This window comes from Phoenix dactylifera, unplaced genomic scaffold, assembly GCF_009389715.1.
Source record: "Phoenix dactylifera cultivar Barhee BC4 unplaced genomic scaffold, palm_55x_up_171113_PBpolish2nd_filt_p 000671F, whole genome shotgun sequence".
NCBI lineage: Eukaryota > Viridiplantae > Streptophyta > Magnoliopsida > Arecales > Arecaceae > Phoenix > Phoenix dactylifera.
The window spans coordinates 41,515-63,678 of NW_024068058.1; the positions used below are offsets into that span (position 1 = coordinate 41,515).

The window sequence follows — 22,164 nt, forward strand, 5'->3', positions numbered from 1 at the left end:
ACTCAAGCCCTAGCACTGTTCATCTTCTTCGGCTCAATGGAGTTCAATTTCTTGCCAATGCCCTGGTCTACAAGGCGGTCGTCCTTGAATACATTGCCTGCCGTTGCTTTTCTTCGACAAAAGGTTGTTTGTTTTTTTCTTTGATTTCAGATTTTTCTTGCTCTTCTTCTCCCTTCCACTTCCCCTCACCGAGAATCGTGAGAGAGAGAGCCAGCAAGTGCTCAACCTTGGCCGGAACCCTCCCTCCATTAAGCTCCATCCTCATCTTTCGTTGTCTTCTCGCCTTCCACCGCCCATTTCACTGTCTTCTCGCCTTCCGTCGCCCACTTCTCTCCCTTCATCTTCCTCTTCCCTTCATCTTCCTTGTTTCCGAGAGAGAGGGGGGAATCTTCCTCTTCCCCTCCTCTGTTTCTTGTTTCCGAGAGAGAGGGGAATCTTCCTCTTCCCTTCCTCTGTTTCTTGTTTCCGCGAGAGAGAGAGAGAGAGAGAGATGCGTTGCAATCGTATCATTGAGTCCCAGTTGTTACAAGTGGTTTTATTTATATTTGTATATTCAATTCTTCTTCTTCTTCTTCTTTTTTCCTGGAATCAAGTAATATACTGGTGCTCATCTGACAAGTTCAATGTTGAAAAGGCATTTTATTTATATTTGTATATACTGACCTTCCTTTGCCCTATGTGAAGCCATACTCATCCCAAAGTTTAAGTCTATGTTTTGCCTTCCTTGCCAGACAAGGTCTGAGATGTTTTTAAGGGCCAATGCTTATTTTATGCAGACTTGGGTATGGGTATCAAATGTAGGTGCATGTTGACATGTTGGATATTTCTATTCTATAGAAATTCTTCTTTCAAACCCATACACAAGTGTCAAGCCATGTTGTTTCTATTGGCAGAACTATTTGGGTAACCCAGATGTCTAGAAAACATAGACTACCATCAACCTCATTTGGAGAATATTAGATAACTTTATTAAGTGCACGTCTCAATGTCTGGTCGATCCTTCTAAAACCTATATAGTTTGTTTTAAGTATTACATTCATGTATTTTATTTCATGTAAGATTTCAGACCGTTTTTGACCCTTTTTTTTGTTTGCGAATGCTAGGGCTTTCTATCTCAGTATCCGACTCTATACTGGTAGCTTACTGGTATGGGTTGGGTTGGTATGTGTCACGACCCCCGCCCTGTTCCCGGCGGGCCGCCGCGACGGTCCTAGGGTGCGGGTAGGCATAAGGCCACCAGCCACCACGTAAAACCCTACTACCTATCAATCATCAATAAATTCTGAAAATTTTGGCATGATGAATGCACAAAATGATCACCTTTCTTATAGTGACCTGTCAGGATTATCTCAATACATACAACAACACTACCTGTCAGAGCAGCAATCACATAACCTGTCACATAACGAACCTGGACAATATATATCAATACATCATCACAGGCATATAACTCAACTATATAAAAATCTGGTTCCCATTCCATCCATGGTCAAACCTATATCCACAACAGGATCTATGACTGTAACTATACACTATATACAACAGAAGGTTTATAATACACCAAAAGGGTATAAACCTCTATCTACATTATACTATACTATGGAGCAGCACAGCTAGCAGGCAATCTCTAACCCTGCTCCTCTCTATACAATACCTGCCCTGCAATCAAAAACACCAAACTGGGGAGTGAGTATATAAATACTCAGTGAGTGGAGTAGAGAGTACTATGCACATGAGACAAGATATAATCATGGCTCGAGGTGAAATCTCAAGAGCATATGAGCAGTCGTCAAGAATAGGGTACACATAACTCAACATAAGAAATAAGGAGTAAATCATCACAATCTCAATCAACTCATCTGGAGCATATATAGAATAATCAAATAAGTATGTATGATAACATGAATATGCTCAACAGGTCATAGTACTGAATCATATAAATCAGGTGTCAATAGGCTGAATCATCAACAAGACAGCTATCGGGAGGTGGGTTTTACGCCCCAGGCGAACCAGCAACAACTCCCTACTGTCACATGCATATGCAGGATAAGATACCATACCGATAATATAAATGCTAGACAGCTATCGGGAGGTGGGTTTTATGCTCCAGGCGAACCAGCAACAACTCCCCACTATCACATGCATATGCAGAATAAGACACCATACTGATAATATAAATGCTAGACAGCTATCGGAAGGTGGGTTTTACGCCTCAGGCGAACCAGCAACAACTTTCTTGAGGATGATAGTGTTATTTTGATGATTAACAAGCAATTATCTAGAGTATGTTATAAGTTAAATCGATACTTCATTTATAAGTCTATTACTCTCAGTATATTTGGATAAATTGATATAGATACATTTTCATTGTTTATTTGAATGAATCTAACCTTGAGATGCAGCAAAGCGTGGATTGAGTCGACCCAAAGGATGATTGGGTCGACCCCGGCACATCAAGAAAGCATTTGGCACACTTCTGCAAAAATGGCACAAATGAACAGTGAGTTGGGTCGACCCAAGGAAAGCATGAGTCGACCCAAGCATCAAGATCCTCAAACAGAAGACAGAAAATGGTTCTCTGGATTTACTGAGAGGGTCGACCCAAGATATAGTTGAGTCGACCCAAGCTTGAGTCGACCCAAACCCTGAGAGGGTCGATCCAAAGGCAAGACAGAACAGAAGACAGAAAAGGTTCTCTGAAAATCCTGTTAGGGTCGACCCAAGAAGAAGTTGAGTCGACCCAACTGAACCTTGAGTCGACCCAAAGAAAAGTTGGGTCGACCCAAGTGAAGAAAGGCTGAATTTCAAAGTTTCTGTGGATTCTGAGAGGGTCGACCCAAGGAATGTTTGAGTCGACCCAAGTGAAAGTTGGGTCGACCCAAGGACAGGTTGAGCCGACCCAAACACGGGCAGAAGCATAACGGCTAGTTCTGCAGATGTACTTTTTGTCCTTCCAACAGTGAGTAACGGCTAGTTTTTGAATTCTAACCATTGGGGCTTATCCAATGGAGGTAGGAAACTATTTAAAGGGGCACTATTCATCAGATAGAACATCTTTTCCAAAGAATATCAAAGAGTACACAAGAAAGAGAAAGTGCCCTAATCTTCTTCATCCAAGGGCTTCATTCAAGAATCAAAGGAAAGTGGTTGAGCAGATTCAAAGAGTCATCAAGAGCTCCATCCACCCTTAAAGAGAGAAGCATCCTTGACAAAGAAGAGAGAAGTCACTTCAAGCGATAAATACTTTCTAAACTCTTCTTTGTTGATTATATTGTTTCATATGCTTATCTAGGAGTTTAAATCTTCTTCCATTATTTGTTAAACTACTTGTAAAGGTTGGTTGGTTAGCCCGCAAAACCAACGGAATAGGTTGATTGGTGAACCCGGAAAACCAATTGTAAAGGTTCGTTGGTAAGCCCGAAAAACCAACATAGGTTCGTTGGTGAGCCCGTAAAACCAACATAGGTTTTTGGTGAACCCAGAAAACCAAAGTGTAAAGGTTTTTGGATTGTGAGCCCGGAAAACAATCCAACTGTAATCCGCGGGATTATAGTGAATTCCCAAGGAGTCGCTTGGGGAGTGGACGTAGGTGCTAAGGAGAGCACCGAACCACTATATTTCTTGTTGTTTGTATTGTGAGTTGTTTAAGTTTACTAACTCATCATTTAACACAAGTAAGATAATTAAAATTAAAAGAAACCAATTCACCCCCCTCTTGGCTTGTCACCTTGGGCAACAAGTGGTATCAGAGCAAGGTGCTCCAATAGTACTCATTGATCTCACAATCAAGAGTTAAAGATCATGACAACCCAAGTGGGATGTTCTATGAGTGAGGGTCAATCCACAAATAGACCACCTCTATTTAATGGCACAAACTACACATATTGGAAAGCTAGGATGAGGATATTCATTCAAGCTTCAGACTATGAATTATGGTACATCATAACTAGAGGACCTCACACACCCACACTTAATATAGAGGGCACTATCATACCCAAACCAGAAATGGATTGGAATGATAGTGATAGAAGATTGGCACAGTTAAATGCAAAAGCTATAAATGTACTTTATTGCTCATTAGATGTAAGTGAATTTAATAGAATATCTACTTGCATTACTGCTAAAGAAATTTGGGACAAACTTGAGGTCACTCATGAAGGGACCAATCAAGTTAAGAAGTCGAAAATAAACATATTAGTACACAAGTATGAATTGTTTAAAATTGAATCTACTGAGTCCATAACTGATATGTTTACTCGTTTTACTGAAATTATAAATGGGCTTAAGAGTTTGGGAAAGTCTTACACTAACTCTGAATTGGTGCGAAAAATTCTCAGGTCTCTACCAAGAATTTGGGAGGCCAAGGTAACCGCAATTCAGGAAGCTAAGGACCTCAACTCACTGCAATTAGAGGAGCTTCTAGGATCACTCATGACCCATGAGTTGACAATGAGGCAAAATTCAGAAGATGAGGTTAAGAGAAGAAAGCCCATTGCCTTAAAGACTACCACCCCTAAACAACTAACTGAATCGGAAGATTCAGATGATGATGATGAATTTGATGAAGAAGGGATGGCTATGCTTGGAAGAAAATTCAGAAAATTTATGAGAGGTAAGAATAGATTTTATAGAAAGAAACCCTTCCTCAAAGGTAGCTCAAGCAAAGAAAAGGGTAAGGACAAAGAAAAGGAAAAAGAAACTCCTATTTGCTATGAGTGTAACAAACCCGGGCATTATAAGATAGATTGCCCAGATTTGAAATGGATGGCAAGAAAACTGAAAAAGAAGAACTTCATGGCTGAATGGAGTGAAAGTGAGGAGTCAAGTTCGGAAGAGGAAGATCATCAAGAGACGGCCCAAATGTGTCATATGGCCAATGACGATGAGGTAGATTCTGAACTTGACTGTGATTTTACTGTTGATGAATTACATGATGCATTCTTAGAACTCGTGGAAGAACATAAGAAACTAATCAATAAAAATAAAGTTCTAAAAGAAGAAAATCAATCTCTTGTCAAAGATAAGTTAAAACTATCTCATAACTATGAAACATTAAGTAGGAAACTTACAAACGAAACTAAGAATCTAATTGCTGAAAATATCAAGTTAAAAGAAGATGCTGAAAAATATAAATCCTTGGTAGATAAGTTTACACTTAGTTCTACCAAACTAAATATGATTCTTGACAGTCAAAAAGCTGTATATGATAAGGCTGGTTTAGGATATAAAACAAATAGGAAACAAAAATTCTTAAAGAACATTTTTGTAAAAGCTAAAAATGAAAATATTACTTGTCATTGCTGCAATAAATTAGGACATAGAGCATATGAATGTAACTATAGAAAGTCCAGTCAAAACAATTTAAGTAATAATCAAAAGATTAAATTCAAGAAAGTTTGGGTTCCAAAAGGAACATCAAGTACTAACCCTAAAGGACCCAACATAGTTTGGGTACCTAAAGCTCTTTCTTGATCTTGATTGCAGGGGTGTCTTGCAGCTGATAAAGTGAAAAAACGATGGTATCTAGATAGCGGCTGTTCAAGACACATGATCGGTGACGTAGATCAATTTGTCACCTTGGAATCAAAGAAGGGTGGAGTAGTAACCTATGGAGACAATGGTAAAGGGCATATCATTGGAAAGGGTAAAATTTTCATTACTCCATCTATTTTTATAGAAAATTTCTTATTAGTTAAGGGATTGAAACATAACCTGCTTAGCATAAGTCAATTTTGTGATAAAGGGTTTAAAGTCACATTTGAAGCATCTGTATGCATAATCACAAATCCTAAAGATAATAGCATTGTACTTGTAGGACAAAGGCAAAGAAATATTTACTTGGTAGATCTTCATGATTTAGGCAAGAAAAATGGATTATGCTTAATTACTAATGAAGAAAAGAAAAATGAAACAAGTTGGCTTTGGCATCGTAGACTAGGACATGCTAGTATGGAATTAATCTCAAAACTAAGGAATTAATAAAGGATGTGCCAAAATTGAATTTTGAAAAGGATAAAATCTGTGGACCATGTTATTTGGAAAACAAACTAGATCATCTTTCAAATCAAAGAATATAGTATCAACAACTAGGCCTTTTGAACTTATACACATGGATTTATTTGGACCCACTAGAACTGCGAGTCTAGGAGGGAAGAAGTATGGACTAGTTATTATTGATTTTTCAAGATATACATGGGTTTCATTTTTGGCACATAAGAATGAAGCATTTTCAGAATTCTTGAAACTATATAATAATATCATAAATGAAAAGAAACTCACCTTAGTAGCAATTCGAAGTGATCATGGTACTGAATTTGAAAATCAACACTTTGAAGAATTTTGTACTAAAAATGAAATTTCACATCAATTTTCAGCACCTAGAACGCCTCAACAAAATGGGGTTGTTGAAAGAAAAAATAGGACATTAGCAGAAATGGCACGCACGATGTTGTGTGAGTCAAATCTTCCAAAGTACTTTTGGGCTGAAGCTATAAGCACTGCTTGCCATATTCTAAATCGAGTTTTAATACGACCAATAACCAAGAAAACTCCTTATGAACTTTGCAAGAATAAGAAACCAACAGCTAAATATCTTAAAGTATTTGGATGTAGATGTTTCATCTTAAACAATGGCAAGGAGGATCTAAGTAAATTTGATGCCAAGTCAGATGAAGGTATCTTCTTAGGATACTGCACATCTAGCAGGGCATACAGAGTATTCAATAAAAGAACTCTAGTAGTGGAAGAGTCAGTCAATATTATATTTGATGAGTCTGATAGTGAGTCTGCTAGGAAAGAAAATATTGTTGATGATGATACAGGAATTATTGACTTTGAAAAGTTGAATATTAATGACGTGCCAATTCAAGATAAGGGAGATGATTGCGTGCCACCACAATCTCAAAACTTGCCAAACGAATGGAGGTATGCATATGGACACCCTAAAGACTTAATCACTGGTGATCCATCTCAAGGGGTAAGAACTCGATCATCTCTTAGAAATTTAAATGATTATCTTGCTTTTGTTTCACAATTAGAACCTAAGACTTATGAAGAAGCTGAAAAAGATACTAATTGGATAAATGCCATGCAAGAAGAATTAAATCAATTTAAAAGAAGTATTGTATGGACATTAACTGAAAGACCAAAGCATAACTCAGTAATTGGAACAAAATGGATATTTAGAAATAAATTAGATGAAAATGGATTAGTTATAAGAAATAAAGCTAGACTTGTAGCTAAGGGATACAATCAAGAAGAAGGAATAGATTTTGATGAAACATTTGCTCCTGTAGCTAGATTAGAGGCTATTAGATTACTTCTAGCATTTGCATGTTTCATGGATTTCAAATTGTATCAAATGGATGTGAAGAGTGCATTCTTAAATGATTTTATTGAGGAGGAAGTATATGTAGAACAACCTCCTGATTTTGAGAATCATGAATTGCCAAATCATGTGTTTAAACTACATAAGGCATTATATGGATTAAAGCAAGCTCCTAGGGCTTGGTATGATCGATTAAGCAAATTTCTGCTTAATAATGACTTTAGTAGAGGAAATGTAGACAAAACACTATTTCTCAAAAGAAAGGACAAAAATCTATTAGTGGTTCAAATATATGTAGATGACATAATCTTTGGTGCCACAAATGATACTCTTTGCAAAGAATTTGCTGATTTAATGCATGGAGAATTCGAAATGAGTTTGATGGGAGAACTAAGCTTCTTCCTAGGATTACAAATCAAACAAACTAAGGAAGGCATTTTCATTCATCAAACTAAGTACACAAAGGAAATACTAAAGAAGTTTGGGAATGAAAATCATAAGGGAGTAGGCACTCCAATGAATCCTACTAGTAAGCTAAACAAAAGATGAAAAAGGGAAGAGTATTGATATTAAGCTTTATAGAGGACTAATTGGATCCTTGCTCTACCTTACTGCTAGTAGACCAGACATCGTATTTAGTGTAGGAATATGTGCTAGATACCAATCAGATCCTAAGGAGTCACATTTAAGTGCTGTTAAAAGAATCCTTAGATATTTAAGAGGAACTACCAATATAGGATTATGGTACTCAAGAGACTCCTGTCTAGATTTACTTGCATATTCAGATGCTGATTTTGCCGGATGCAAATTAGATAGGAAGAGCACAAGTGGCACATGTCAATTCTTAGGAAATAACTTAGTATCATGGTTTAGCAAAAAGCAGAATTCAGTGGCACTGTCCACAGCTGAAGCTGAATATATAGCTGCTGGTAGTTGTTGTGCTCAAGTACTATGGCTTAAGCAACAACTAGAGGACTATGGAGTTAAGCTAGATAATATTTCTATTAAGTGTGATAATACTAGTGCCATCAATCTTACTAAAAATCCGGTTCAGCACTCTAAAGCCAAACACATAGAAATTCGATATCATTTTATTAGGGATCATGTGCAAAATGGAAACATATGTATTGAGCATATATGCACTGAAAAACAATTAGCCGACATATTCACAAAACCATTGAGTGAAGATAGATTCTGCACACTAAGGAGGGAATTAGGCATATTATCTAGAGTATGTTATAAGTTAAATCGATACTTCATTTATAAGTCTATTACTCTCAGTATATTTGGATAAATTGATATAGATACATTTTCATTGTTTATTTGAATGAATCTAACCTTGAGATGCAGCAAAGTGTGGATTGAGTCGACCCAAAGGATGATTGGGTCGACCCCGGCACATCAAGAAAGCATTTGGCACACTTCTGCAAAAATGGCACAAATGAACAGTGAGTTGGGTCGACCCAAGGAAAGCATGAGTCGACCCAAACATCAAGATCCTCAAACAGAAGACAGAAAATGGTTCTCTGGATTTACTGAGAGGGTCGACCCAAGATATAGTTGAGTCGACCCAAGCTTGAGTCGACCCAAACCCTGAGAGGGTCGAACCAAAGGCAAGACAGAACAGAAGACAGAAAAGGTTCTCTGGAAACCCTGTTAGGGTCGACCCAAGAAGAAGTTGAGTCGACCCAGCTGAACCTTGAGTCGACCCAAAGAAAAGTTGGGTCGACCCAAGTGAAGGAAAGTTGAATTTCAAAGTTTCTGTGGATTCTGAGAGGGTCGACCCAAGGAATGTTTGAGTCGACCCAAGTGAAAGTTGGGTCGACCCAAGGACAGGTTGAGCCGACCCAAACACGGGCAGAAGCATAACGGCTAGTTCTGCAGATGTACTTTTTGTCCTTCCAACAGTGAGTAACGGCTAGTTTTTGAATTCTAACCATTGGGGCTTGTCCAATGGAGGTAAGAAACTATTTAAAGGGGCACTATTCATCAGATAGAACATCTTTTCCAAAGAATATCAAAGAGTACACAAGAAAGAGAAAGTGCCCTAATCTTCTTCATCCAAGGGCTTCATTCAAGAATCAAAGGAAAGTGGTTGAGCAGATTCAAAGAGTCATCAAGAGCTCCATCCACCCTTAAAGAGAGAAGCATCCTTGACAAAGAAGAGAGAAGTCACTTCAAGCGATAAATACTTTCTAAACTCTTCTTTGTTGATTATATTGTTTCATATGCTCATCTAGGAGTTTAAATCTTCTTCCATTATTTGTTAAACTACTTGTAAAGGTTGGTTGGTTAGCCCGCAAAACCAACGGAATAGGTTGATTGGTGAACCCGGAAAACCAATTGTAAAGGTTCGTTGGTAAGCCCGAAAAACCAACATAGGTTCGTTGGTGAGCCCGTAAAACCAACATAGATTTTTGGTGAACCCGGAAAACCAAAGTGTAAAGGTTTTTGGATTGTGAGCCCGGAAAACAATCCAACTGTAATCCGCGGGATTATAGTGAATTTCCAAGGGGTCGCTTGGGGAGTGGACGTAGGTGCTAAGGAGAGCACCGAACCACTATATTTCTTGTTGTTTGTATTGTGAGTTGTTTAAGTTTACTAACTCATCATTTAACACAAGTAAGATAATTAAAATTAAAAGAAACCAATTCACCCCCCCTCTTGGCTTGTCACCTTGGGCAACATTCCTACTGTCACATGCATATGCAGGATAAGACACCACACTGATCATGTAAATGCTGGCCAGTATCCAGAACAGAAATCCATCTCACATCTATATACTAAACGGCACCTCGCGGGAATTCTACATCCGCGGAAAGCCATACTGCACCTCGCGGGGTCTTACTACGCCCGGCGGTAAGCAGAATATAAGTCGTAGGACCGGCCGATCCTACGCCTAGGGTCGTGTCCCCCCTAGGAAGGGACTGGGCTCCGCCCACCCAGAAGGCTACTATGTGCACAAAAGCCGATGTTCAACCCCATCGACTATAGGTGTCCTGTAGATACTGCCAAGCCATGCATGAATGCCATAATACACCCTCCCAATACTCTACTAAAAAGGAGCATAATTAAGACTACCACTCACTCGGCCACGACCCAATCATAACTAACATCAGGGTTGGAAGTGAGGAATCATGGGAGTGCAATGCAACTCAATATACCACTGAAAAGGGCTCTACAAATCTTTGAAATAGAGAAAATGAAATTAATTTACAAAAGAAGTCATTTCACAATTCGGATCCAATTTAACTACTCATAAAGGAGTATAATCAAGACTACCACTCACAAGTCTTTGAAATAGAGGAAATGAAATCAATTTACAAAAGAAGTCATTTCACAATTTGGAACCAATTTAACTACTCATCTACCTCTTGTAATTCCTCTCAATGTTCCCTCAAATGCATGTACAAAATAATCAAGCATGGAGAATCAAGATTATAGAGGAATCTACTACAATATCAATCAATATGCTCAAGTGGAATCAATTCACACTTGGCGACATTCATGAAAATGAATTAAGGATGCTCATAGTGCAAAGTACATGACTCCCACTCACCTGTCAATCTGGCACAGCCCTGATACGCCTCCAAAAATCTACAGCTAGCAGTGGGGAACTTCTTCCTCTTGTTCCCTAGCTTCTTGCCCAACTGATACATGCATTTACAATACATTTAGGTTTGTATCAAGAGCCATAATCTACGTGCCAATTATAATATAGGAAACTTTAATTGATTCAACTCCCCCGTTCCCTAAATCTTTTCTTTTCTTTCTTTTTTTCTTTTTCTATTAATTAACTCACCATTTATATGTATTAGGGACTCCCTTGCATGAGTACAAGGTCCCCTTAGCTTAATCTAGGCTTAATACCCTATTATGGCATAAAATCCCCTATTTTCCCACCCGGATGAACAGTAATCCGGACCGACAGCCGGTTACTTCATCCTGGGTTTGATCCACTTTCCAAACTCCAAATTTGATAAAATTTTTACCTAACATTCTACACTCATAGGAAATTCCAAAAAGATAACATGCATCACTATCGAAGGCCGTTTGACCCCCGAAATAATTCGCCGAAGTTGGAACTTCGACACAGTTTTTCCGTAGTGCTGGAAAAATTTGTCGAAATCCGATTCTTCCTCTTTTAACCACCTCTACAACCCTTATCCAACCCCTCTAGACTACATCCACCCTTTGTATAGCCTAATTTCATCAAAATACTAGGTAGGGATGGATATTTACCTTTTTCTCTTCGGAAAATCGAGGTCTTTGCGTAGAGGAGAAGGAGACCTACACTTTTCCCTTCTGCTGGCAGCGCAACCGGAGCTTCCTTGCACCTCGAATCCCCTCCCTCTTTCTTCTTCTTCTTCTTCTTTTTCTTCTTCTTCTCTTTTTCCCTCTCTCTGTGTTTCCACCGCCTGAGACTTCCCTTCCTCTCTCTCTGTTTCATTCCGTCTGAGACCAACTCAAACCCTCCAATTAAGTCACATCAAGCACTATTCACCCTTTGTTTAATATTATTAAATTTCCATTTTGCCCCTAACACTTCAACATATCTACAACTATGCCATTATCTTTTGATTCCTTCCAATTTTACCCCTTATATCAATTTTAAAGGACTATTCTATCCCTTTTTATATATAAAAAAATTTTTGGGGTTATTACAGTATGGTACACCCTTATATTGACACATAGTATGTTGCTGGAGGTGTGATAACAACTATACCATGTGTCGGTACAATACCTTATTGAGCCCTACACCATACAAATATCTTATTGAGTCGATCCGGTAGGCCAAGGGAGTACAGAAAACCTTGATGAATATCTCAAAACTTTCTAGTGCCAATCCTTTTTTATTCATTTGACTCTTGTGTCAATAGTGACTTTGCAAAGGAACCAGTTAGGAGGCACTCTAGTCATTACTGTCCTTTTGAAGATAATAACAAATTTCCTTGCATACTCTTCCTGAGGTATCATTTGAAATTTTGCTGTCCTGTTCCCAAGCCTTTTCATCTGCTGAAGCACTGCAGATCATGTAATCTAACATTGCTATAGCCACATGATACTTTTGAGTTCCACTATGTACAAGTCCTCCTCAGAAAAATTCCTGCTATAGTAACAAGTAGAAAACAGATTGTTTTATCTGCTCTGCAGAATTGGTTTGTTCACTTTCCCGTTGCAAAGCAATGAGCTAGAGGTCAGGGAAGAAAAGCTCAAGCATTGACAACAGTTTAACCATAAAATAGCCATTGCTTTTGTAAGTCTTCACAAATAGCATCAGATTCTCACCATTGTCACTCAAGTAGTCAAGTAGCATCAGTATTCAGAAAGCCATACACATGTTTCAGAAAGCCATTGCTCTTCATTCATTGAAAAATTCCTTGATAAATCTTGCGAGTTTCCATGGACGGATGGATCTTTCCCATGTGCCTCCAAGGTCTTCTTCTCCCTTTCCCATTTTCTGTATATATTTTAATACTCTCCATTTTTTGTATATCTTTTAGATTTACATGTGCATTCCCTTATTTTGATCAGTCAGAACCAACATATTTGTAGATGATTTAATTATTTATTGTAATACTTTTGGCTTGCTTATGGCAGTTATGGCTCGTTTATCTGTTTCTAAAAAGAAGAAGATGGCAATTACCATTTTGGTGATATACATAGAGATGAGGTTGATGATAATTTCAATGATGGCCAAGATTCTTGAAACCTTGGCACGAGTAAATGTTAGGATTCCTAGAAAAATGGTGTATGTTTTTGATAGAACACTTGATGAGAGGGTGATGAATAGAATAGCTAATCTTAGGCTTATGATAATGGAGACTGATCAGATTTGTATTGATCAACTTAGAATGGATAGGAGGGCATTTTGGAAGCTTTGTGAAATGCTTAAATTGATTAGCAAATTGGAGGGGAATAGAAATTTTCAAATGGAAGAGATGGTTGCAACATTCCTTCACACCCTAGGCCATCACTCAAAAAATAGGGTTATGCAATTGTACTTTCGTAGATCGGGCGAGACAGTAAGTAGGCATTTTAATGCTGTCTTGAATACTATCTTGAGGCTTCATAGATACTTGCTAAAGAATACTGAGCCTGTCACAAAAAGATCAACAGATGAGAAATGGATGTGGTTTCCGGTGAGTTAATATTACATTTAAGATTTTTAAAAGCAATATTTTGGCATATTAAATTGTTAAAAGTACTGATTATTATATTCATACTTGCATTGTAGAATTGTCTAGGTGCATTGAATGGTACCCATATTAGAGTGCGGGTCTCGGAGAAGGACAAACCTAGATATCGGTCGAGAAAGAATGAGATTTCTACAAATGCACTTGGTGTTTGCTCACAAGATATGCAGTTTATTTATGTGCTACCTGGATGGGAGGGGTCAACACATGATAATAGAATCCTTGGGTATGCTATTTCTCGTAGAAATGGATTAAAAGTCCAGCAAGGTAATTTTAAGTCTAATATTGCATCTTTTTTTTACTTGCATGAGTAGGATAGATAATTTTTTCTGATTTCACTTTTTTTGCATGTTTTTGAATGAGTAGGCTATTACTACCTGTGCGATGCTGGGTACACAAATTCTGAAGATTTCTTAACTCCATTTAGAGGTCAAAGATATCACCTCAATGAGTGGAGACATGGTCATCAACCCACTAAACTAGAGGAGCTCTATAAAGATGCGATGAGCAATCCTTAGAAGCAATACTTGGTACCCTATTAAGACAATGTGTAGGATCATTTCTTTATGTTGTTTGCTGCACAACTACATTAGAAAAGAGATGTCTGTAGATCCTATTGAGGCTTTGTACAATGAGGAGTGCTCTCATGGCAGTTTTCCACATCAGCAGGCTGCATATATTGAGTATATTGAGTCATCTGCATCTTGGAATGCATTCAGGGCTAATCTTGCTGCCCATATATTTGAAGAGTGGCAGCATAATACAATTTGAGGAAAGAATTGTGATCTTTGTTGTGTTTAATATTTGGGGCTCTTAACATTTGTATGAACATTATGAGTTATGTTATAATCCTTGTTTAATATTTCCCTTGCTATGTTATAATCTTGTGTTATGTCAAATTCTTACTTAATAGTTCCCTTGTATCCATTCATTTTGATAATACAAATGTAAGATCATGTTGTGAGGTTGTGAATGTATAACTATAATATATAAGATTGTGAATGTATATCTATAATATATGAGATTGTGAATGTAGATATGAGCACCTCAATAGCTGGAGAAGCATCAAAGAGGAAAAAAGAGAACAAAGTGCAACAGAAAATAGGGTTATGTGGAGGATGCAAAGCTTGTTGAGGCATTGGTTGAGTTAGTAACCCGAGGAGGTTGGAGGGGCGATAATGGAACTTTTATGAGTGGGTATTTGCAGCAATTGGAGAGACTAATGGAAGAGAAGCTTCCTGGGTGCGGACTGAAAGCAACACCACATATCGAGTCTCGGGTCAAGCTCTTGAAGAAGCAATACAATGCTATTGCAGAGATGTTGGGACCTAACTACAGTGGATTTGGGTGGGATGACATCAACAAGTGCGTGACCTGTGAGAAGGATACCTTCAAGGAATGGGTTAAGGTAAATTGGCATTATAAATTTGTTTATTTTTTCTTTGAATACCTTTCATACATGTTGTGTTTTTTTTTTTTAATGCAGAGTCACCCAAATGCTCAAGGTATGAGGAACAACCCTTTTCCTCACTTTGAGGACTTGACTAATGTCTTTGGGAGGGATCGTGCTACCGGATGGGAGCTGAAGCACCTGCAGATGCTGTTGAAGAAATAGAGATGGAGGAGCAACAGTATCTATACACCACCAACTATCAATGAGAGCCAAGAAGCGGATAGCAATTTTGTTGGCCAGAATGTCAACATGAATACTCCCCAGACAGCTACTAATACTGAAGTCGCAGGTCCAAGTAGGCCAACCAAAACTAAGAAAGCTAGGCATGAGGCCCTTGAGGTTGTGAGAGATCTAACATCTGAGATGACTAAGATAGTAGGCATGATGGTAGGTGCTGGGGATCATATTGAGAAATTAGCTCAATGTTTTAAGCATGAGTCTAAGACTGCAGATAGAAGAATGGCAGTGGTTCTGAGGTGATGAAGTTGCAAGGTCTTTCTCATTCTGAGATTCTTAAGGTGGGCAGAAAAATTGCAATAGACCCACTGGAGACTGATTACTTTTTCAGTCTTCAAGAGGACTATAGAAGGGCATATGTTTTAACTCTTTGCTCGGAGTTTCAAAGTGGGATGTAGCTAAGTTAGGTAGGGTTTGTGTATCTTTTTGGGATATTATGTATTGGGTAGCTTTTTGGTGTAGGCCTTATTGAGAAATATGGATGCAAACACTGCTTTTGGATCAACTACAAGTTTATATTTTGCACAGAAATTGTTGTTTCTTGCTTCGTATGTTGCTAGGTGCTTACTTGTATGAATTTGGATGGTTACTTTTATGGATAACAATGGTTATTAATATCCTTCTCTTCATGATTTGAATTTTACTAGTGAAGAATGTGATTTTTTTTTTTGATGTTGATTAGGGATCTTATGGTTGAACAAGAATTATCAAAGGAAAAAAAGAAAGGAAAAGAGAAGAAGCCTTCTTGATCTTATATAGGAGGGGCGGGTTTGTGAATCTAAGCATCAAATCAAGGATCCTTATTTGATCCAAAGCATTAAAGACCTAATTTTTATTAAAGGTATAATAGGAATTACATAATTTTTCAGAAAAATGAATAGTCAAAACATAAGCACTCTAAAAATCTGTCACTTTTTCATGGTCAACTAAACATGCCAAAAGTACTTTTCCAAGCATCCTCTTTGTATAAATCTGTTTCTCAGGAATCATAATCCTACGAGAGAAAATGCTTTCCGCGAACCAAACAAGCCCTTAAGGCCAACCCTAACCCAACCCAATTTGGGGTTGAGTTGGGAATTTTTAGCCCAAGCCCAAGCCCAAGAAATATATAAAAACCTCGACCCAACCCCACCCAATGAATAGTTGGGTGGGCAATTCTATGTTGAAACCAACCCATGTTGCACCACTACCACCTTTTTTTTGACATTGGCACTCTCCTATTAAGTGAATTGTCGTCATATTTCACAGGGGCTTTTTTCACTAATTTAGAAATATCATATGCGAGCAGCTTCTTGTGGTGGTTGTTAATAAAAGCTTTTAAAAAGAAATAGCATTCTCCTATGTAAACAGTTGTTATGGTGTTGGTTGAAAAGGGCCTAGTTTTTATTTGTATATTTTATTTTGGCTTTCCCTATGAGAGTGGACTATTATGGTGGTAGCTAGAAGGACCACTTCTCTAAATCTGCAGTTTCTTTTATGTGAACAGGTTGTTATGCTGCCTTATGTTTTTTCTCTATGATTTTTCATCAATGACTGGTGATGTTTCTATCATCCAGGTCACTTTGCAATGTGTTGCCTACAGATTTGTGCTCTTGCTGTCAGCCATGATGAGTGCTCAAATTTCACCATTAATTCTCGACCATGCCCTAGTTTTGTTTACTGCCCTTGGCAGTTCATATAGTAGCAACTACTTGTACTAGTTACCAATTTGCCTTATGTGGAGGTTTAAATTTCATGAAGATTGGCTTTACTAAGTACATATTGTAAGTAGGATGTCCAGTTAACAATTGTTGCAACTCAAGGGTGAGGCAATGATGACAAACCAGCTCACCATGGTTGACCTTATGAACAGCATGCTATTTCAAGCAGCTAATGTGACACAATGACAATGGTAATTGTTCTAAGCAAGATTCGCCATCTCGGTGCTGAACCCCATACCGGTGCCACACTAGCACAATGTCGGTATAGTATGGAATCTTTTCAGTGTATCGAGTGTCAGTACGCCACCCTTACCAGATACAGATACCGAACCGGTACGGTACGCCCCATACCGTCCAGTTCGGGCAGGTACAACAAACCATGGTTCTAAGCCTCTCTCATACTTATTCAATAGACAATTTCAAAGGCATGCTACATCATGAGATGGATCCTATTCAAAAGGTAATGCTCTATTGCTCAATCTTTTACTTTTTATAACCGTGTGTTTGATTATTAACCGCATATATTGCACATGTTCCAAGGGACCATTACACCAACCCATTATCATTAACTATATGCATTGCAATATTGCATTCAAAAGGGGGGTATCAGGCCAACCCATTATCATGTTCTGTTGATAATTAGCTCTCAACGAGTCCATCACAAACATCCTGATGATGCCCCAGCTAGTTATCACCAACCTTGATTATGCATGTATAGATTATTATTACGATTTGCACTGGGTTTAAGTTAAGCTTAGTACTTAGGAAAGTTTTTAATACTTAAGGATATTTTGTCCAATAGTTGTAAAAAGCAGCTAAAATTGTTGAATTTATCCTCCGACCAAATGGCAATGGAGCCTATTCCTGAGAAAATTACCAAATTGCAACCAAATTGCCTTATCCCTCCACCATGGGATAAGTGACTTTCTAGAGAATGAAAATGGCTACTCTCTAAACCCATTCTACAAGAAAAGACAGCCTTAGAAGAGAAAGTATAAACTGAAAGAAAATTTTGAAGGATGCAGGAGTTATTTTGCTTCCTTTTAAAAGTGTTGCACTTGTCATCAATTAAGTATAATAACAAGAATTCCCAAATCCCACCAGCTCTACAAATTTGAGGAAATCCTGGTTTTTGCATGCACTCCTCTATCATTCTTTTCTTGAAATGAACAAATAAGTAAATTTAAATTGATATTATGTTTTCATGTATTCCCAACATTTTATTGCTCAATAATATTCTTGAATGAAAAATTTGAAGCATAACGTCTTAGGTTTCAGGAATTAAACAAATCAATCCAAAAACTCTTGGTTCTTCTAACCATTGAAATAATAAACTCAATGTGAATCTAAACAAAAGAAGTTCATGTGTTACATGGACTTGGATTCATGTGTCAATAGGGAATGTGTCTAGCATCAGATCCTTTGAAATCTAAGAATTTCTTCTTATAAAGCCATGTTCTAGTGTTATAACAATCAAGGTATGCAGAGCCGACCGAACCGACGTACCGATGGGGACCGGTACCGGTTCATGTGGATAGGCGCGCATCCGCATTTTAGCCACGGAGTGGCATTAAATGCCCACGCGGGGCCAAGTGGGCTCACGCTCGAGTATGGTGCCGCGTGGGCTCGCTACCCAGCGTGGGAAACCGCGCACGGGCACGGTTCTCTGCGCGTGGAATCGCGCGCGGGCGCGAGCGATTCCCCGCTCGCGCCCGTGCGGGCGTGCTGCCCCGCACGCGGAAACCTTTTTTTTCTTTTCTTTTTTTTTTCTTTCTTTCGTCTTCCTCCTTCCCGAACTCTCTTCCTCTCCTTTCTTCCCCTCTCTCCTCCTCTCTTCTCCTCTCTTTTCCCCCTTCTCCCGCGAGCAAAGAAGAGGCCGGAACCGTGAGCAAGACGGGTGATCCTCGTCGGCCCGAGGGAGGAGGTCGGCCCGAGGTGACAGGTAGGCTTCTTCTCTTCTTCTTCTTCTCCTCTCTCTCTTCTTCCTCTTCTTCCTCTTCTTTCTTCCTCTTTCTTCCTCTTCTTCCTTTTCTTCTCCGGTGCCGGTACCAGGCTTGTACCGGTTCGCACCAGTACGGGCAAGGAGCCGTTCGGTTATGACCCCCTGTGGAGTCGGAACCAAATTCAATGGCTGTACCATACCGGTGCTAGCCGGTACCGGTACGGTACAGACTGAACGGTCAATTCCGACCAGTTCAGCAGACCCTGATAATAATTTTTATGTCCGGAAAATAGATTCACACCTGGATTTCCTATAGCCTTTGAGATCAGATTTTGAGGACAGATAAAGAAACTTGTTTCCTTTCTTGAATTAATTAGTCAGCCAAACCTAGACACCTTCAAGCAAATGGGAGAGAAAAAACAGAACAAGCAAAGAGGGCAGCTAGAGGAGATAAGATAGATAAGATAGCAGAGAAGAGCTCATTGATGTACTCTATATCTCTTTTGCCAACTTACTTAAGTCAATTAAAACCAATCTTTTGAATCATGAATAAAGCAGATCAACTAGTGTGAGGCCTTGTAACCAAGATATGGTATCACATGTTTTTCACCCTATCATGGAACACCATAAGAAGATAGGGTTGAAAACTCAGTTTCAGTTTCGATTTCGACTGGCTCCATAGAAGGTATATCACTTCAGTGTTGGAAGGTATATCATAAACAAATGACGAATGTAATAAGAATGAATGCAATCCAGATGATCACTACAGAACATCAGTGAAATGCATAACTCGCTAACCAAGTCAAGAGGAAGTATAAGAACGATGCAAGTGCTGGAGCAGAACTTGGATCCTACAACAATGAATTAAGACAGCATCAAAGGCAGCCACTTGTTATGAAATATTCAACCAAGTTTATTAGGCTAACCTTGTCAGAATGGTGATTAAGTATATGCTGGTTCCTGAAGGACCCAATATAATTGGAAAGAAGCTCATCTGGAGGTGATTCTGTTTACAAATTAGTAAATATTTTGATATTGTGCGAAAACACATCAGCAGTCTCTTGCAAGTACATAGATTGAACTTTCAAGTTAGGCATACCAGCATGAGATCCTTTTTCACATTTATCCTCTGACATAGCTCTAGGCAGATGATGGCTGTTTTCCACAGATGGTGAATATCCTTGGTACACCTCTTCACAACGCACAGAATGAGAGTTTAGATTATCAATTGCTTCAGCATCTCCCATTACTACGGATGCAGGAAAACTATTAAGCTCCTGATCCTTCGCATCACATAATTCACTGGCTATGTCATAGATGAATGGCCCTGCTGATTCTACAGGCTGATGATTAAAATTTGCATTACTGTTTTGCTTGAGATTCATCCTGGAAGGCCCTTCATTATTTCCCATTAGAAGATTTTCTCCAGAACAGCTAACCTTGCATTTTCTGTGGCGCTGCCACCTAAACAATCTTCTGTGCTTTCTGGATGTGCTACTGAAGACATGCAAGGAAGACTTTTCGAAAGCATCTGCAATATTAGGATCAATAGCGCTGCATTTGTTCTGTGAGCATGAGGACACTTCTTGTTTATGATGCATCACTTTGGCATGTGAAGAGAAAAGGTTTTCAGTTTTGATTGCTTTACCAGATTTCGTACAATTTTTAAGGCTACATGCAGATTTCTTCTGTTCCAATGCAGATGTTTGACAAATTACATTACAATAATGCTGTCTTATGAAATCCTCAGAGTGAAAATGTGGATTAGTGTTTGATCCATGTTGAATTTTTGTAGAGAAGATATTGGTATCAGTGATCATGCCAGCAGTTTGGTCCCCCAAAATACATTGTAAATCGGTCTGCCTGCTTGTTCTTTGACTACCCTTTGCATGTCTTTTGTGCTTGGCAACTACGATGCCATGACAATCAGAACCTAAGGAATCAACACCCGGTGAGTTATTTGGCTGTAGAACAGAAGATGAGAAATCCATAGTTGGTCCCTCGTCCAAATCATCTCGCCTTCTCTTCAATTTAGGTCCTAACGAATGCTGAAGCATTTCAAACAAATAATGAGGCGAACAGTGTTCTGGTTGATATCTTAAATAATATCTTAGCGGTCTTAGAAGCAATGAATACTGCGATGTAATATGATTAAAAACAGAAACAAATATAGAACAGATGATGATAAGAAATCTAGAAAATTTTTGCTTTTGTTAGTCACATCTACATCTAGCATTCAAATCATTTTCATGCAGCATAACATTGTGATAAATGTTCTGAACCAGAAGGAAAAGATGTGAGAGAGGCACAGCTAATGGAATATTTGTGTTAGCACGTAATCTGAAAAAACACCTCAACATGATTAATTGCAATAGTGCCTATAGAACTCAGAGACATGGACGGAAATGAAAAAGCATTTTAGATAAATGCATTTCTACAGACTGCACATATTGAGTTGCGATATAGTAGGGGTCTAGCCTCAAATAATTCTCGATTCCAATATTAAACATTCATATGCCCTATTTGATCATTTTTTTTCCAATATCGTCTTCTACCAAGAATGTTTAATTCTAAATGAGACCCTCGTGCCATGAAAGTTCGTTTGTAGAAGCTCAATATAACATTGTACTTTTGTTCACAATCCCATGGAAACAACTGTCTTGCCACCACATGTCATTAACTTGGAGTTACACTTAACATAATTGACAGATTTTAACCAGTGCAACAACAAGCAGTTTTGTCTATATCAAGAAATGTGGAACTGTCCCGAACCGTCTGGTACGGGGCATATCGAGCTATGCTGGCGACGATCTAGGACGGTTCCAGCATTTAAGACGGTAAACTGGCAAGTAGGGGAAGAGAAAGAAGGAAAGAGAAAAATAGAGAGAGGGGAGGAGAAAGGGAGAGGGAGAGGGAGAGGGAGAGGGAGGGAGGGCCGCAAGAGGGGCACCGGAGCGGCACCAGAGGGCTGGAGCAGGTGCTCCGCCCTCCAGACCCCTGTTTCTACCGGAGGGGCGCCGAATGGCACCAGAGGCCTCTAGAGGGGGACCAAAGAGTTGGAGCAGGGGCTCCGCCCTCTGGACCCTTGTTTCGAAACAGGGGTCCAGAGGGCGGAGCCACTGCTCTAGCCCTTAGCAGCCCTCCAATGCCCTTGAAGACTTCCGGTGGCCCTCTCTCCCTCTCCCTTCCTCCCCCTCTTTCGAAACAAGGGTCCGGAGAGCGGAGCCCCTAGTCTGGCCCTCTACGGCCCTCCAGTGTCCTCCGAAGGCCTCCGGTGGCTCTGCCTCCCTCTCCCTTCCTCCCCATCT

At 39.1% G+C, this 22,164-nt stretch overlaps 1 protein-coding gene across 3 annotated transcripts in view; it reads right to left on the bottom strand.

Moving 5' to 3' along the window:
* Positions 1 to 22,164, bottom strand: part of LOC103710690 (telomerase reverse transcriptase-like) — a 63,336-nt gene that overhangs the window by 30,705 nt on the left and 10,467 nt on the right. For 2 of the 3 annotated variants that reach the window (XM_039119973.1, XM_039119971.1), the window contains exons 5-6: positions 19,956 to 20,904; positions 19,783 to 19,862 (exon numbers count right to left, since the gene is read on the bottom strand). In XM_039119973.1, coding sequence (XP_038975901.1) covers positions 19,783 to 19,862; positions 19,956 to 20,904 — 1,029 coding nt within the window. The remainder of the gene's footprint in view (positions 1 to 19,782; positions 19,863 to 19,955; positions 20,905 to 22,164) is intronic. The other variant, XM_039119972.1, reaches the window with a different exon arrangement.